This window comes from Atractosteus spatula, chromosome 27 (genome assembly GCF_055471065.1).
Source record: "Atractosteus spatula isolate fAtrSpa1 chromosome 27, fAtrSpa1.hap1, whole genome shotgun sequence".
Classification (NCBI taxonomy): domain Eukaryota; kingdom Metazoa; phylum Chordata; class Actinopteri; order Semionotiformes; family Lepisosteidae; genus Atractosteus; species Atractosteus spatula.
This window is the reverse complement of record NC_142732.1, coordinates 13,964,323-13,981,279: the sequence shown is the minus strand read 5'-3', so window position 1 is coordinate 13,981,279 and position 16,957 is coordinate 13,964,323. Positions and strand designations below refer to the sequence as shown.

The following is a 16,957-nucleotide window of genomic DNA, read 5'->3' as shown; positions in this document are numbered from 1 at the left end:
TATTGGAGATTGCACTTGCATGGACAATAGTTTGTGTAACAATTTACAAATGCTAATTTGATTATGCAGGTTTAAGTTGAGGGTGTTGTAAATCTAAAACCTGCACAGATTCAGATGACTGTGAGTTTTGCTAAAAAGTTTAAAAACTGAAGGCAATCATTTAATTCATGATCTAGCAATGCCACAATAGATTAGAAAGGAGACAGAGTGATTTAATGATTTTTTTATTAGTAAATCATTGTACAGCTCCTGTACATTAATAATTAATAACCTTCTGTGTATTGGCTTACCCTGTGTCTCTCTCCTGTGTGAACAAGTTGGTGAGTTCTTAAACTGCTTGCCTGACTAAAACTCTTCCCACACTGACTGCAGGTGAAAGGCTTCTCTCCTGTGTGAATAAACTGGTGGGATTTTAGACTGCCTGCCTGACTAAAGCTCTTCCCACACTGACTGCAGGTGAAGGGTTTCTCTCCTGTGTGAACAAGCTGGTGTCTTTTTAAGAGGGTTGACTTATTAAATGTCTTCCCACACTCACTGCAGCTAAATGGTTTGTCTTCTGTGTGAACAAGCTGGTGTCTTTTTAAAGGGCTTAACCCATTAAAACTCTTCCCACACTGACTGCAGCTGAAAGGTTTCTCTCCTGTGTGAACAAGCTGGTGTCTTTTTAAATTGCTTAAATGACTAAAACCCTTCCCACACTGTATACAGCTAAAGGGTTTCTCTCCTGTGTGAACAAGCTGGTGGGTTTTTAATTTGCTTGCCAAACTAAAACTCTTCCCACACTGACTACATTTAAATGGTTTATCTCCTGTGTGAATAAGCTGGTGTCTTTCTAGATTACTTGCCTGACTAAAACTCTTCCCACACTGACTGCATCTGAAAGGTTTCTCTCCTGTGTGAATAAGCTGGTGAGTTTTTAAATGGTTTGAGCGACTGAAACACTTCCCACATAGAGTACAACTGAATGTTCTCTCCCCCTTGTGAGTGCACTGGTGACTTTTTATTTGACTTGATTGCACCGACAGTCTCTGTATTTCTGCAGAAGAAAGCGTAATTATTATCAAGTCCTCTGGGCCTCCCTGTTGTTCCTCCCTGTACTGACTCTCCTCTGTAAGCTGTAACTCAGTACTGTTCTCTTCATTAGGTACATCAGTCTGCTGCTCTGCAGGGTCAATCAACTGGGGCTCCATGTCATGCCCTATGACTTTAAACTCATCCAGTTCTTCTTTGACCACATGTGCAGAGATGCAGTCCAGTTCATTACAGCTTTGTTTAATATTTTTAGTGTCCAGATTATTAAACCTGTCTCTTACATCATCAGATACCAAGAGTCCAGATGTCTCACTCTCAGGCTCTGTCTTTATCATGTGCACAGAACCCAGATCCTCCACACTCTGTCTGCTCTCTGTGTGCTGCTCACTGAGTTTCTCTTTCCTTTCTGCAGCAGTGAGCTCTGTCTCCTGCATTAGACTGAAGCTCCATTCCTCCTCACTGTGCTGCTGTTCAAGAGCAGCCCTTTCCTTAGCATCAGGGAGAGTACTGGCCTCTGAGCCTGAAAACACAGGACAAGAACACAAGACCTTTAACATGGACTGAGAGTAGAATTCAAAGGCAAATAACAGCACAGAGAAAGTAGGACATAACTTTAAGATACAGGGATTTATACCGTTTAGAAGGAGAAGTAAAGAGTACTAAAGACAGCCCAAAATTTACTTTTTACTTTTACAGACAGACAAAAATGTACACTGAAAAATAACACTCAGGATTAACAACTTTTCTTCACATAAAGTGGGTATAGAAAGTCACCACTCCCTTTCAAACTTAGTACCTTTTGTTGTATGACACTCTGAAAATAAAAAGTAACCCACATTAGCCAAGTGAAAATAAAATTCTAAAACATTCTGAAAAGTAATTAATATTCCAACAGTAAAATTCCTTATTTGGATAGATGAACACCCCCCTTACAACTGCATTTGTAAACTTGCTCATGTTTAACCAATCACCTTACAGATCACACAACAAACTAATTGGCTCCCACCTGTGATCAATTGTGGTGATTTTGATAAGTTCAGAATAAAAGCAGCTGTTTCTAGAGGATTCTACTGGTTGGAGGTGCATTTCAAAGCTAAGAATGGACTATGGGAGGAAAGGTGCTTTCAAAAGAACTTTGAGATAAAGGTGTCGAAAGGCACAAGCCAGGACATGGGTATAAAAAGATTTCAAAGGCTTTAAGTATCCCATGGAGCACAGTCAAGACTATCATTAGGAAGTGGAAGACGTATGGCATCGCCCAGACTTTAACTAGATCAGGCCGTCCCTCCAAACTGGATTACCGAGCAAGAAGGAGACTGATCAGAGAGGCTACCAGGAGGCCGATGGCAACTTTGAAGGAGCTACAGGCATTTATGTCAAAGACTGGCCATTCGTGTGCATGTGACAACAATATCACAAAAGCTCCACAAATCTGGCCTGTATAGAAGGAAGGCAAGAAAAAAGCCACTCCATAAAAATGTCACATCAAGTCTCATTTATGTTTTGCTAAAAAGCACCTTAAAGATTCTGTGGCCAAATAAGACCAAAATCGAACGCTTTGGCCGCAATACAAAATGGTATGTCTGAAAAAAAAACACAATACATCTTACCATCCAAAGATCACCATTCCTACAGTAAAGCACGGTGGTGGCAGCATCCTGTTATGGGGGTGTTTCTGTTCAGCTGGGACTGGGGCACTTGTCAGGATAGAAGGGAAGATGGATGGTGCAAATTACAGGCAGATTCTTGAAGAAAACCTGCAGCCTTCATCCAGGAAGTTGAAAATGGGAAGATGGTTCACCTTTCAACATGATGATGACCCAAAGCACACCGCCAAAGCAACCGTACAGTGGCTGAAGGACAGGAAAGTGAATGTCCTTGAGTGACCTTGTCAGAGCCCCCACTTAAATCCCATCGAAAATCATCGAAATTCTAGGGGACTTTAATATACACATCGATTCAAGGTCTTCCAGTCTGGCTAAAGACTTCCTTTCTCTATTGGGATGCTTTGATCTTACTCAGTTTGTTTGTACCCCTACACATAACAAAGGACACACCTTAGATTTAATTATTGCAAATGACTGTTTTGTCTCCCACTGCTCTCCCCTTGATCTAGGCCTCTCTGACCACTTAGCCATTCTCTTCAATCTGGAATTACCTGTTTCTAACACCTCCCCCCCATGCTCTGTAAACTTCCACAACTGGCGATCAATTGATCACCTAAGGTTTGCAAATTCTGTTCTGTCTTCCTTATCTTGTTTCTCTTCCTCTGACCCTCTAGAGGACAAAATACAGTTACTTGACAGTGCTCTTTTATCTACCCTCGATACCTTTGCTCCTTTACAAATTCGAATCATCTCTTTCTCTCGCCCTGCCCCCTGGTACAATGACCAGCTGCGATCCATGAAGGCAGCCTCTCGCAAACTTGAGCGTAGGTGGCGTCTTTCTGGCCTAAATGTACATTATCAGGCTTGGAGAGATTACTTATCTGAATACAAGGTTACTATAGAGTCTGCTAGATCCACCTACTTCTCTCACATCATTGAAAATCACCAAAACAACCCCAGACATCTTTTCTCCACCATCAACAGACTGCTCAAGCCAAACTGCCCCATCACATTACCTGCCTCATCACAACTTCGCAACACATTCTTAGATTTCTTTAGTTCTAAGATTGACAACATACGGCATCACATTCTCTCCACTACGCATATTATTTCCATACCTCCTCCCTCCTCATCCAACTTCTCTGGTTCCCTTCTCTCCAGCTTCTCTCTTCTTGACTCAGCATCCCTCAATAAACTAGTTACACACATGAAACCCACCACATCTATTTTAGATCCCATTCCCACCTCTTTATTTCAGTCCTGTTTCTCTTCTCTTTGTCCCATTGTCCTCAATATTATACATGAATCCATGAGCACTGGCATTGTACCAACGGTCCTCAAAACTGCTGCCATTACCCCCGTACCAAAAAAGCCAAATATGGCTCTCGACAATTTTAACAATTTTCGCCCCATCTCCAACTTACCCTTTCTTGCTAAAATTCTAGAACGTGCTGTCACACTTCAGTTATATAACCACCTCATGACAAACAACTTTTTCGAACCCCTCCAATCTGGCTTCCGTCAACTTCACAGCACAGAAACTTCCCTGGTCAAAGTCACCAACGATCTTCTAATAGCTTCTGATTCTGGTTTTCTTTCTATACTCATCCTTCTTGATCTTAGTGCTGCTTTTGACACTGTTGACCATAACATCTTACTTTCTCGTCTTGAGACTGTGTTTGGAGTTTCTGACACTGCTCTCAAATGGTTCAAATCTTACCTCACTGATCGCTGTCACTTTGTCTCTCTTAATAGGTAAAGGTCTGAAATTGGTCTTAAGTCTGGTGTTCCTCAGGGCTCAATACTGGGCCCCTTGCTCTTCAGCATTTACATGTTCCCACTTGGCCAGCTTTTAAGATCACATGGCCTCAGCTTTCATTTTTACGCTAACGATACTCAAATATACATCCATACCAAACCTGACACTGATGTGGCTGTCTCTATTCTATCTAATTGCATCTCTGACATAATAATTTGGATGACTCAAAACTTCCTTCATCTTAACTGCGACAAGACTGAAGTCATGCATATTGGCACCCCCCCATCAACTTCGTAAAGCCAGTCCTGTAACCCTATCTGTAGATGGCTCTGTACTTGAGCTTCAATCAAAATTGAAAAACCTTGGGGTTATATTCAATTCTGGCTTAACATTAATAATAATAATAGCTTACACTTATATAGCGCTTTTCTGGACACTCCTCTCAAAGCACTTTACAGGTAATGGGGATCCTCCACCACCACCAATGTGCAGCATCCACCTGGATGATGCGACGGCACCCATAGTGCGCCAGAAAACTCACCACACATCAGCTATCAGTGGGAGGGGAGCAAAGCAATGTAGCCAATTCATAGAGGGGGATTATTAGGAGGCCATGATTGGTAAGGGCCAATGGGAAATTTGGCCAGGACGCCAGGGTTACACCCCTACTCTTTTCGAGAAACAACCTGGGATTTTTAATACCACAGAGAGTCAGGACCTCGGTTTTACGTCTCATCCGAAGGATGGTGCCTGTTTACAGTATAGTGTCCCCGTCACTATACTGGGGCATTAGGACCCACATGGACCGCAGGATGAGTGCCCACTGCTGGCCCCACTTAACACCTCTTCCAGTAGCAACCTTAGTTTTTCCCAGGAGGTCTCCCATCCAGGTACTGACCAGGCTCACACCAGCTTAGCTTCAGTGGGTTACCAGTTGTGAGTTGCAGGGTGATATGGCTGCTGGCCAACCACCCTGCAATCACCCTCACATTCGACCCACATGTTCACCATACTGTCAAAACATCTTTATTTCACCTTAGAAATATCGCTAGACTATGCCCTATGCTATCATTAACTGTGGCTGAAAAGCTGATCAACACATTTGTATTCTCTCGAATTGACTACTGTAATGCTCTACTTGCTGGGGTATCTAAATCTACTCTGAACAAACTGCAGTATGTCCTAAATTCAGCAGCCAGAATCCTGACCAGGTCTAGTGCAAGTGTTCACATTACTCCTATCCTGGAGTCCTTGCACTGGCTTCCAGTTAAATTCCATGTAGACTTTAAAATCCTCATGCTCACTTATAAGGCTCTGCATGGCTTGGCACCTCAGTACCTGTCTGAACTATTATCGCCCTATTCCCCACCTCGCAACCTTCGCTCTTCTAATTCTGCTCTCCTTACTGTCCCCCAAGCCTGTCTACATTGTATGGGTGACCTGGCCTTCTCCTGTTATGCCCCCAAGCTCTGGAACTCTCTCCCCAAGGATATCAGAGAGTCACCTTCTCTAAACTCCTTCAAATCCAGACTCAAAACCCTTTTTTTGTAGAAAAGCCTTTACTTAACTGATTCCATTCTTCACCCCTCTGCTTTTCTTAGTACCACCATCCATGTCTCCTCTGTATATTGTAATTGTGTTTTATCTTGTGTATTCTTTTTATTTATTGTTGTCATCCTGTAAAGCGCTTTGAGAAGCCACCTTTAAAGGCGCTATATAAAATAAAGTTTATTATTATTATATTATTATTTAGAATGACTCGAAGAGAGCAGTCCATCAACGGTCACCACACAGTTTGACTGCGCCTGAACGATTCAGCAGGGAGGAATGGGCAAATATTCCTCCCTCTACTTGTGCAAAGTTGGTAGAGATGTATCCAAACAGACTCAAGGCTGAAAGTCAAGCAAAAAGGTGCTTCCATCAAGTATTAACTCAGGGGGTGTTCTCTTATCCAACCCAGTTATTGTACTTTTTATTTTCAGAAATTTTGCTTTCTATTTTCACTTGGATGTTGCAAGGTACAAATTGTAAATAAGTCTGATTTTATTTGTCTTCTTTTTGGCAACAAAAGGTGAACATTTTGAGAGGGGGTAGTGACTTTCTATACCCATTGTACATACAGCACTGTTGGAATAACATACCTCTACTGACAGCAGCAATTATCATCAATGACCAGCAAAGTGTTTTAATAACCATGTCCAAGTTCAAATTTGAAAACTGCATCATATTAACTCAAGACCCAAACAAAAACAAAGATCAAAACTCACAAATGATCTGCATCTGATTCACGGCAAATACAGTGAATTTAACTGAGATGACTGTCTCTCTAGAAGGCTAATATACATTTTGCTGTGTGCTTAATCCAAAGAGGTCAGAAAGAGAACACTGGACACTTCAGTGTTTGCAGTCAACTCATCAATAAGGACAGACAACACTGGATAGACAGTGCAGCACAAAAACACCAAGAGGCAATCCTGGGAAAACTGTTCCTTCCCAATCCACAGACATAGGTTCCTGGAGGTTCCAGTGTTTTTATAGCTCCCAGACAGACCAGTACACAGCATTGGAGACACCCCGATATTCACTTCATCCTGCAAGCAACAGTCGTATGGCAGGGTACACCCTGGATGGGAAGCCAGTCTATCACTAGGCACACAGACACACTTACCTACGTGAACACGGAGAGAACATGCAAAAATTAGAGAGCACCCCAGGCCTGGGATTAAACCCAGGGCTCCAACTCTTGAAGCAGCGATGCTGAGACCTGTGCCACCATGACACTCATAATGATGAATGTTGTTTATAATATTATTACAGTGATTTTAGGCTGTGGGTGTGAGTCTGTGGCTGGTCTGCAATGGACTGATGTCCCATCCAGGGTGTATCCTGCCTTGTACCAGCTGCCTGCTGAGATAGGCTCCAGCTCTCCCGTGACCCTGTACTGGATAAAGGGACTGGAACAGTGCAGAGTTCAGACTGGCAGAGTGCAGTGCAGTGCTAGACAGGCGCAAGTCTCCTTCCTGACCAGCAGGTAACTGGTCAGATCCTGAAAACAGGAAGTGGTCTTTAAACAGCAGCAACACTTGCAAAGACACTAATCTGATTAAACCATTGTGGTTTGCTATTAGTTATATGTCTATACAATTGATTGCAGACATTTTTGGAGAAGCACAATTTTTTATTTAGTCAAGAATTAGACTTTTCCCTGTCTAGCACTGCACTGGAAATCTAAAAACAGCAATAACACTTGCATGGATGCAAACATTACTGAAGAACAGTACTTTTATATTCACTGTGGTACTTTATATCACATTAAACCCAATTTTGAGGATGCTCAACTTTTTGTATTGTTAGAAATGTAACTTCACGTTTTCCTTTTTTTTGTAACTGTTTTAACGGAGCCTTTATTTTGAAAAGTAAGATGAACGGGAAGCCCATTTCCGTTGCTTAAAGTTGGTTAACACTGTTAAAAATGGGCCAGCATCTGTTTGATCTAGAAGCGAAAAATCGAGAAGATTTTAAGCTCAGCTGCTGGTGTGTTATAGAGAAGGACTAGTTAAAAGCTCATATTCAGAAATTACAATTTTCAATATGCCAAAATCCCATGACTTTACGTCATTACGTGGTTATGCTAAGAAAAAATAAATAAATTGATAACACTATATATTTATGATAATTACACCATTTAACCTACTATAGCAGTTAAAGACAAGATATGTAAAATTTGTGAAATGCAGCGCAGCCTGCAAATATCTGTGGACGCTCGACTTTTTAAATCTTGTTTAACAATTCATGGTTTACAGCAAGGAAAAATATTTCCAGATTTTTCTTTGCTTTTGTAAATCTTAAAGCGCTGGAAAAACGTTTGGCGGAGAGATCGCGTTTCTATAGCGAGGGTCTAAACATTGTACTAATTCATTTATTTTGTTTCAGTTACTGAACGACGTGCCCGATTAAAAACTAAAATATGAGTCAGTGTGAACGAACCACCCTTAACTGTATTACAGATGTTTTCAGCACCATAACCGGACAACGGGAGTTCAGTTTCAGTAAAAGTAAAAGTTCAGTTCAGTAAAAAATCCCGTTGCTATATCACGCAAATCTTTCCCACTACACTCTGCACTATATTCTCACCAGTTAGGAAGTTAAAGACACTGTTTTTAAACACACTGACTTCATACAACTCACTACACTGACCTGACAGCTCCAGTTTCGTGTCCATTTCTGCTTTTATTTCTGCAGTGACTTCACAGGGAAGCGTGTGTCCAACATGATCTGTCTGCGCCTGATCTCCTCCTGTTCCCGACTCCTTCTCCCACAACTGCAATCTCCACTTCAGGCTCTCGTTTTCCTTCTTCAGTTGCGCCATTTCACTTCCGACACTGTCTTCCACACACTGGGTGATTTTATACACGGCCCGTCTCACCAGAATCCGGGAGATGCTGCGCAGTTTGTCTTGAAAATCGTCCTCAGAGTCAGACATCTTGTTTCGGAAAATTTCTGACACTTCATACACGATCGATTTGAGCAAAACCTCCATGAAAGAGTGAAGCTCGGTTTGCAGAATTAACAGGCAATTCGCCATCTTCTTGCTGACCTGCAGACTGCACAGATATACAGCAAAACAGGGTCACGCTTTCAACAGTTGAAAAACACTGCGCCTGTGGCTGGAAGGTTGCCGGTTCAAATCCCGCAGCCGGCAGAGGAATCCTATCCCGTTGGGCTCCTGAGCAAGGCCCTTAACCCCAACTGCTCCAGGGGCGCCGTACAATGGCAGACGCTGCGCTCTGACTCCAGGCTCTCTCCCTGTCTGTGTGTCTCATGGAGAGCAAGCTGGGATATGCGAAAAGATAATTCCTAATGCAAGAAATTGTAAAGGGTTAATAAAGTGATGTTATTATTATTATTTACTATTCATCTAATGCAGCCGATCTAATCACATTCCATGAGCTGAAATGGCTGCCCTTCCGCGCAGCATGATGACGACATTCAGTGGACCTGCAGCAAATTCAAAACAACCAAAGAGAGGAGCTGAGAAAGAGGATATTCTCTAACCTGATTTGACACTCACTTTACCTGCTAGCGCCACCTAGTCAGGAGGAGCTACACTGCTCGTGTCTGAATTAAGTATGATTGCAAATTTATTTCCACATGCTGCACCTTCAAGGACATAATTATGTACCATATTTTCAAGGAAGCGGTTTATTGTAGAACATAAGTAATATGTTCAAATACGTTTATCTGGAATATTTCTTTCCCACCCACTTTTGTTCAAAATATGTTTCTATCATCCTAGCGTTAATCCCGCATCAGCAGGGTCCGCTTCTCGGCATGCCCGTCTCCATTTGTTGGTTTGAACCAAATCTTTGAGCTGACGTTGCCATTAAATGCGACCGAGAATACTTCAACCGGCGCGTCGCTCCGCCTGCCGTCGGAGGGGGGGTGGGGTGGGGAGGAGAACAAAGTAATGTAGCCAATCCATAGAGGGGGATTATTAGGAGGCATGGGAAATTTGGCCAGGATGCCAGGGTTACACCCCTACTCTTTTCGAGAAACACCCTGGGATTTTTAATGACCACAAAGAATCAATACCTTGGTTTTACGTCTCATCCGAAAGACGGCGCTTGTTTACAGTATAGTGTCCCCGTCACTATACTGGGGCATTAGAACCCACATGGACCGCAGAGTGAGCGCCCCCTGCTGGCCTCACTAACACCTCTTCTAGCAGCAACCTTCGTTTTTCCCAGGAGGTCTCCCATCCAAGTACTGACCAGGCTCGCACCTACTTAGCTTCAGTGGGTTGCCAATTGTAAGTTGCAGGGTATTGTTCAAAATATGTTTAACAAGTTTAAAATACAATTAAATTGAAGTATCCAAGACTACATACAAGTGTCAGATGTAATCACCAGTTAATCTCTTATGTTTTGCGATACACAATCAGCACAGGAACACCAACAAATTATGAAAATAAAAAAATCCTAAAGAAATAGAAAAGCTAACAAAGACATCAAGTGCAAAATAAAAATAAAAGTACAAATATAAAAGTATATTCTGTCAGACATGCTATAATAAGATTTGGTTAGTGGCACAATTGTTAAACAAAGAGGATGGGTTGTTAAAATGCACTGATTTTTTGGAAATCTCCAGATTCCAGTTACCCTTCAGGAATATGCCATAGTGTCTGATGTTATCTGTGAGAAAGTGACAGTTTCAGTACTGACCTTCCTGATTTTACAGTTAATTTGTTCTTGGATGGTGTGGAAATGAAATATAAGAAATGCAATATCAATCACATCTGTGTAACCTCTGCTTATTCCTCCCTGCATATCCTTCTGGAATTCAACATGTGAAAATATTCATTGGAAATTAGTTTGGACAGCCCGCTGTCTGACAAACAAGGTTAAAGATATAACATTTAGCTACATTTTCTCTGCTAAAGAGACCAGTTTGGTCTCCAGTTGATCAACAACAAGCTCAGGCAGTGCTCATTCAAATCACTTATATGGGACAGCACACCAATTTAATACTACTTTGCAGTACACGATTAGCTTTATATGCTCCTTCATTCAAACAAATATCAGAAGGGGCATATAAACTATGTTCATCTCTTTCCATGATGCAGATTCAAACTGGGGTTGTTGTGGCCGCAAAGCAAAGTCCTGACCACTATACGATCACGATGAGCTACCTCTGCTATGCCGTGCCAACATGGACACCTCGGTGATCTCATTGTGACCCAAGGATCTGATAAGTCCTGACGTTGTACATCAACTGAGTTTCATTAAATAGACTCTGCAGTGCTCTGGGTGCCAGCTAGCTCTCTAACAAGCACGTTATAAAGACAGGGATTACAGTTTGCTTGCATCACGCACAGAATAACAATGCCCCGTGTGGTACAGTGGTTAGAAATCCTAGTTTTTACCCATACAGGCTGGGTTTGATTGCCTGTACAGGAATGTGGCTCTTTAACCTTTTGGTTTCCAAAATATCAGCTCACTGTACAAATAAGCTCCATAAAGTACCATAAGTGTTACGGCTTCAGCTGGTCTTAATTAACCCCTCATTATCCAATTTCCCTTACATAACCCTTCCGTCACGATTTAAACCCCCAGTTCCCCGGTAACATCGTTCCGTATTAGCATCTTTTCCACCTCCTAAGCTCACCTCTCCCTTTCCCTCTTAGTACTAGTTCTTCCTTGTCTGGACTCCCTAAACTGTCAAGAATGGTGTGAACAACTCCATGCAGGTCGTGTAGCGAACAAATCAAAAAGGGTAAGGTGAAATACTAAGACATTTCCTTTTTTTTTGCTCTGTGCTGGATATTGGGTCCCAATGGAGCTTTAGGAGAAGAGAGAATATTCTGCTATCTAAATTTGGTTTCGGAGACTTTCGGCTTTTGACTTTAAGTTGTAAGCAAAGCACCTATGGAGTGGGATCTTTGAGCTATATGAATTCGATTTTCAAAGGCCGGAAGAGGGGCACAAGACACGCGAACGCAAAAAACGTCGTCATCTGCTTCCAGCTGCGAAATGCCGTTCACGGATGCTGAAGAATTTACTTCCAAGGCAGCGGGTACAAGCAATTTCGCGTTTTAAAACGAGCAGGAAAAGCAGAACGGCGCTTTTCTTTCGTTGCGCCGGCACACAACGATGTGAGGAGGACACCATAGTCGGCAGTATTCGAACCTACACGGGGAGACCCCAAGGGATTTCTAGTCCATCGCCTCAAGCACTTGGCCACGACTACAGCAAGCGCCGCTGCAGCTGCGTTCTTGCTACAATCTTACATGGATTGGGAGGCGGCAGCGGAAACCTTTTTCAAAGTCGTTCTCTGTTGAAAAAAAAACGTTTACAAAATTCAAGCCTTGCAGACAGACATGCCTCAGAATACTTAAGGGTGGCTTAATGTGGGAATGATAAAGTCTCCGCGTCCGGACAGGAAAATGGCACTTTGTTATACAGAAAAAAAGAATCAACAACAGAGAAATGTCTACAAGCATTTTAGAAGCCGAACCATGCCACACTTGAAATAGCTCTTACATTAGTGTTAGAAGCAGGAATCGCCTTTTTATTTACACTCTTACGAAAGCGATGGAAAGCAAAACAAAGTAAAGCAGAGCAAAACAAAATGAACAAAATAAAACCCTCACGTCCTGCACTTGAATACAGATGCAGCCATTCGAAGTGAGCGGTACAAACCCGTACTGCGGGCATTTCCCTTCTTCTTAGCGCGTCATAACGCGTCAAAGCGCGGTAAGTGATAGGCTGGTTAAAATGACCGACAGGGGCACTCGTGGTGCGTTGGTCTGTCGTGGAAAGATTTAATCATTTAATGTCTTTACTGTAAAATAATGTTTTGATCCGCTTAGTATTGAATATTTATATGGAATTTTACAACTAAAAGGAAATTTTAATAGCTGAGCATAAAAAGAAAAGGAGCATAAGGCATCTGAAGGTCATAAACGATATTAATTTAGGAACATAAACATATTACTGTATGTAAACTGTACTGTATATGGCTGGTCTTGGTAGTTTAATGAAAAAATACACACCACTCTTCCATTTCTCCCTAAACATTTTAAGCATCAAAGTTTTATGAAACTGTCCCCAAATATGCGATTGCTGTATAGAATGAATTTTAATTTAAAAATGTATTTAACACGAAAATTAAGCTGTTTACGTTCCTCCGCCTGAGAATATAGTCCCTCGTTGCTATGAAACACAGAAACATAGCCACAAGTAACTAGCAAAGAGAGGACATTAGCTAGCCAATATGATAAAGGAATAAATGACTTTTTTTGTTTATTTCTTTAGCACATTTATTTGAACATTTCCATCGATTGTACAAGCACTTGGAAACTGTCCAATCCCTAGTTCGTCAGGCATTTTCTTTGACGCTCCGGGCATGCTCCCACTGGCGCTGGTCTGTGTCTTCTAGGATATAACCCCGGTGATTTGTTGTTAAAATTGGGTTTCCAATAACGCCGCAGCAAACTCTTGTTTTTATGTCCACTATAACAGACATAATCTCCCTTGCTTTTAACCGAGCATTTCGTAATTTCTAAGAATGAAAATGATTTAAACTATGCGTTATCATGCGTTATCATGTTATCATTCAACAAGAGCTCAAAATACCAGAAGGAGCGCAACAAAGACTGCAGAAAAAGATATGTGTATCAGATACATGAGAATCCAAGCTTTTTTATCTAAGCTTTCTTATCTACGCTAAGAAGTAGTCTTTAAAATTTCTTTAGCACACAGTAAAAACTCAAAATTCTGGGGTGTGCGTATACCAGAGATTATGGCACGGCTTCAGAATGGTGATTGGCTGACACCATCTGACACCCCTCTGATTGGGGAAAAAAGACCTGCTGATCTGTTCTACATACAGGAAGACAACAAGAATATGATTTTTTTTCTATTTGAAACGTGTATTTTAAACGTTTATTTAAGAAGTAAAAACCTTACAGCGTACACAGATTTCTCAGCTGATCAGGAGGAAGACAAATCACCCGTGTTTCGCGCATAAAAAGTGGTTATTAACTATCGAAACCTGTTTTTATTTCGCCTGGCAATCTACCTGAATACCCATCTACAGTATCTGAGAAGCCCTCCGTGAAGCAAAAAGAACCACAATTGAACTAGTGTTGATAATAAGAGAGAGAGAGTCCCCGTTACCCCCATTTTGATTTAAATCACAAACGTGTGTTTAATTAAATGTCTTTTTTGATTCACAATCAGACAAATGCAACGTAAATCGTTGTCTTTGTCTTCTAAGCATCTTAATAAACTTTCAGCATAGCTTTCTCCCCATTTAGATTTATTTTTCATGGGATCTTGGGATCAAACGTGGAAAGATTAGATTGTAATTGTTTTTATTTTTTAAATACATTTTAGAAAAGTGTAATCTATACTAAAAAGCTGTATTTATTTAATACCACTCGATACTTATATTAATGGAGTTTAATATGTAATGTAGGCTCTGAACAGGTTCAACTATGATTTGGGCTTGATTGAGGTCACTGCCTTTCATCTGAAATCCTGCTTGAATCCTTCTAAACTAAAAATTAGACACAAGTAGAGAAGAGGCTCTGGTGAAATTTCTCTTTTTTTTAATTTCTCTGTTTTTTCTTGGAAAAAATATCTTACCCACTGCAGTCCGGGCACAGAAGGGTTAAAAAAAGGCAGATAGGCAGAGGGGAGGGTGAGTTGTGAAACTGTTACCTGGATAAAAAGGTATCCAGGTAACAGTGAAATGTGCGTACAGTCTGGGGAGATTGCCCATGTAACTTTTCCATGTAAATAGTTTCCTGGTTCCACACCCCTTGGTGTTACTCTCTCTCTTTTCTCTCTCTCTCGCTCTCTCTCGGGCTCGCGCTCTGGCTCACTCGCGCTCTTGGCAGGCTTGTCTTGTGTGTCTCTCTTTTGTCTGGGCACTGGAGTGCTGCAGGTGGGTGGTGACGGAGAAGAAATAAAGCATAATTTTTAACTCCACAAGTCTGAGTCTCTGTGTTCGTCCTCACCGAACCCAAATTCATTACATTGGTGTCAGAAGCAGGAGGATGGACAGTGAATGGCAGATTATGTCGGACTCTGAGAAGCGCCGGATCCCCCAGCAGCCGAGTGACCCCCTAAAGCGTCTTTTGGGGGTGAGCAGCAGCTGCCAGGGGCCGGGATGACCCCTCAGCACCACCACTGGCCACAGCCCTTATCAGGGCTACCCCACTGCGACCTACTCAGCGGAAGGGGGGCCCTTTCCCAGGTCACCTCAGGCCGTGTGGCACGAAGGAGACAATCTAAACAGTATCAACTTGAATTCTTATCTCAATAAATATAACTATCAAGTGGTATTAAATAAATACAGCTTTATACAAAAAAGTTGCATTTAATACCACTCGATATTAATATATTTACAGAGATAAGCACTCTATTAAAACTCCGATCAAAGATCAAGCACAGATCAAACAGCAAGATCTCACACACTGGGACTGATCTGTGATCAGTCCGCTGGCTGAACTGAAAAAAAAAAACGGTTGAACAACTCTTAAGCATACTGTAGTTTTTGTTATCACAAGTTTATAATTGAAAAGACCACGGGCATTTCCCCCCCCCCCCCCCCACACATTCTCAGAGTAGAATAGAATTTATTATTAGCACAATTTATTACATTGCTAAATTTAATATTATTGATGACTAATAGTTTATGCTCACACCTAACTTTCTTAACGCGAGAAGTACTACTGTAAGCAAAAAAAAGAAAGGGGTTTTTGGAGGCGCTGATATTCTGACAACAATTGATTTAAAGATGATCTGTCAAAGTGCAATGAAATACAATATTGTTGTTGTTATTGTTGTTTTTATCCTGTAAAGTGCTTTGAGAAGCCACCTTTAAAGGCGCTATATAAAATAAAGTTTATTATTATTACTATTATTAATTTGCTGGACAGAGAGGTGAACATTATTATGCAGAAGACAAAGATAACGATTTACGTTGCATTGTCAGATTGTGAATCAATAAAGACATTTAATTAAACACGATTTTGCGATTTAAATGGAAATGGGGGTCACAGGAACTCTTAATCTCTTAGTATTGACACTCGTTCAATTGTGGTTCTTTTGGTTTCACTGAGGGCTTCTCAGATACTGTAGTTGGGCATTCAGGTCAATTGCCATGCGAAAGGATTAGTGAATATACTTTGTTAAAGCAAGTCAGTTTGTTGCGATACATAAAAGACATATTGTGGCATTATTATATACAGATGCAGCCATTCAAAATGCGTGGGCGATACCGCATTATTTTGCAGTATGCTGTACGCAGTCTACCGCAAGCTACCGGTAAATACCGCGAGTTACCGTAAATTCTCCTATAATACGACAAGCAAAATAATAGTATCCGGAATTTCCGCAAGGTGGAGCTAATAAAGCTCAACCTCTCATGTTTGAGCTGTGGCCATCAAAGTCTTTAACGAAGATATTACTAATAGTATTAATAATGAATGACCTTGGACAAGCTGTAAGTGTAAACTCAAAGTATTGTCCTGCTCAATATTCTTTTTTTCATTGACCGTCTTTGTAAAAGTAACACCACAGCATTTCGCAATCACGCATTTGTTTCCAATCATGCAAAGTACAGTAATTTTTGAGAATCGATTCACCATGCCTTTCACATGCTCATAAAAGAGATTGATTTAGGAACATAAACATATTACCGTATGCAAACTGTACTGTATACAGTATGTATATTTAATGTCTTAACTGTGCCCGTTTAAGTATTGAATATTCATATCTAATTTTACCACTGAAGGGAAATCTTAGTAGCTGAGCATAAAAAGAATAGGAGCATACTGCAAAGCGTGTGAAGGCCATAAACGATATTAATTTTGGAACATAAACATACAGTATATGGCTGGTCTCGGTACTTTAAAGAAAACATACACGAAACATGGTTTCATTATGACCAGAATCGGTCTTGAGATATTTTTAACTTGATTTACAGTATTTGAGAGGTATGTCTTAACACCGATACTACAGTGCTTAAGTACTGCTCACGTATATGTTTC

At 41.2% G+C, this 16,957-nt stretch overlaps 1 protein-coding gene across 1 annotated transcript; it reads right to left on the bottom strand.

Moving 5' to 3' along the window:
• Positions 1-211: 211 nt before the first annotated feature.
• On the bottom strand, positions 212-9,398 carry LOC148814470 (uncharacterized). The gene is made up of 2 exons (XM_088906961.1): positions 8,596-9,398; positions 212-1,552 (listed from the first exon to the last, which is right to left on the bottom strand). The coding sequence occupies exons 1-2, from the start codon at positions 8,981-8,983 to the stop codon at positions 264-266; spliced, it is 1,677 nt and encodes a 558-aa protein (XP_088763087.1). The 5' UTR covers positions 8,984-9,398; the 3' UTR covers positions 212-263.
• Positions 9,399-16,957: the final 7,559 nt, after the last annotated feature.

Excerpts from the sequence above, each read along its gene's own strand:
- LOC148814470 (XM_088906961.1), bottom strand. The coding sequence starts at position 8,983 with ATGGCGAATTGCCTGTTAATTCTGCAAACCGAGCTTCACTCTTTCATG. Across the intron at positions 1,553-8,595 it reads CACGAAACTGGAGCTGTCAG|GCTCAGAGGCCAGTACTCTC; the intron begins GTCAGTGTAGTG and ends CTGTGTTTTCAG.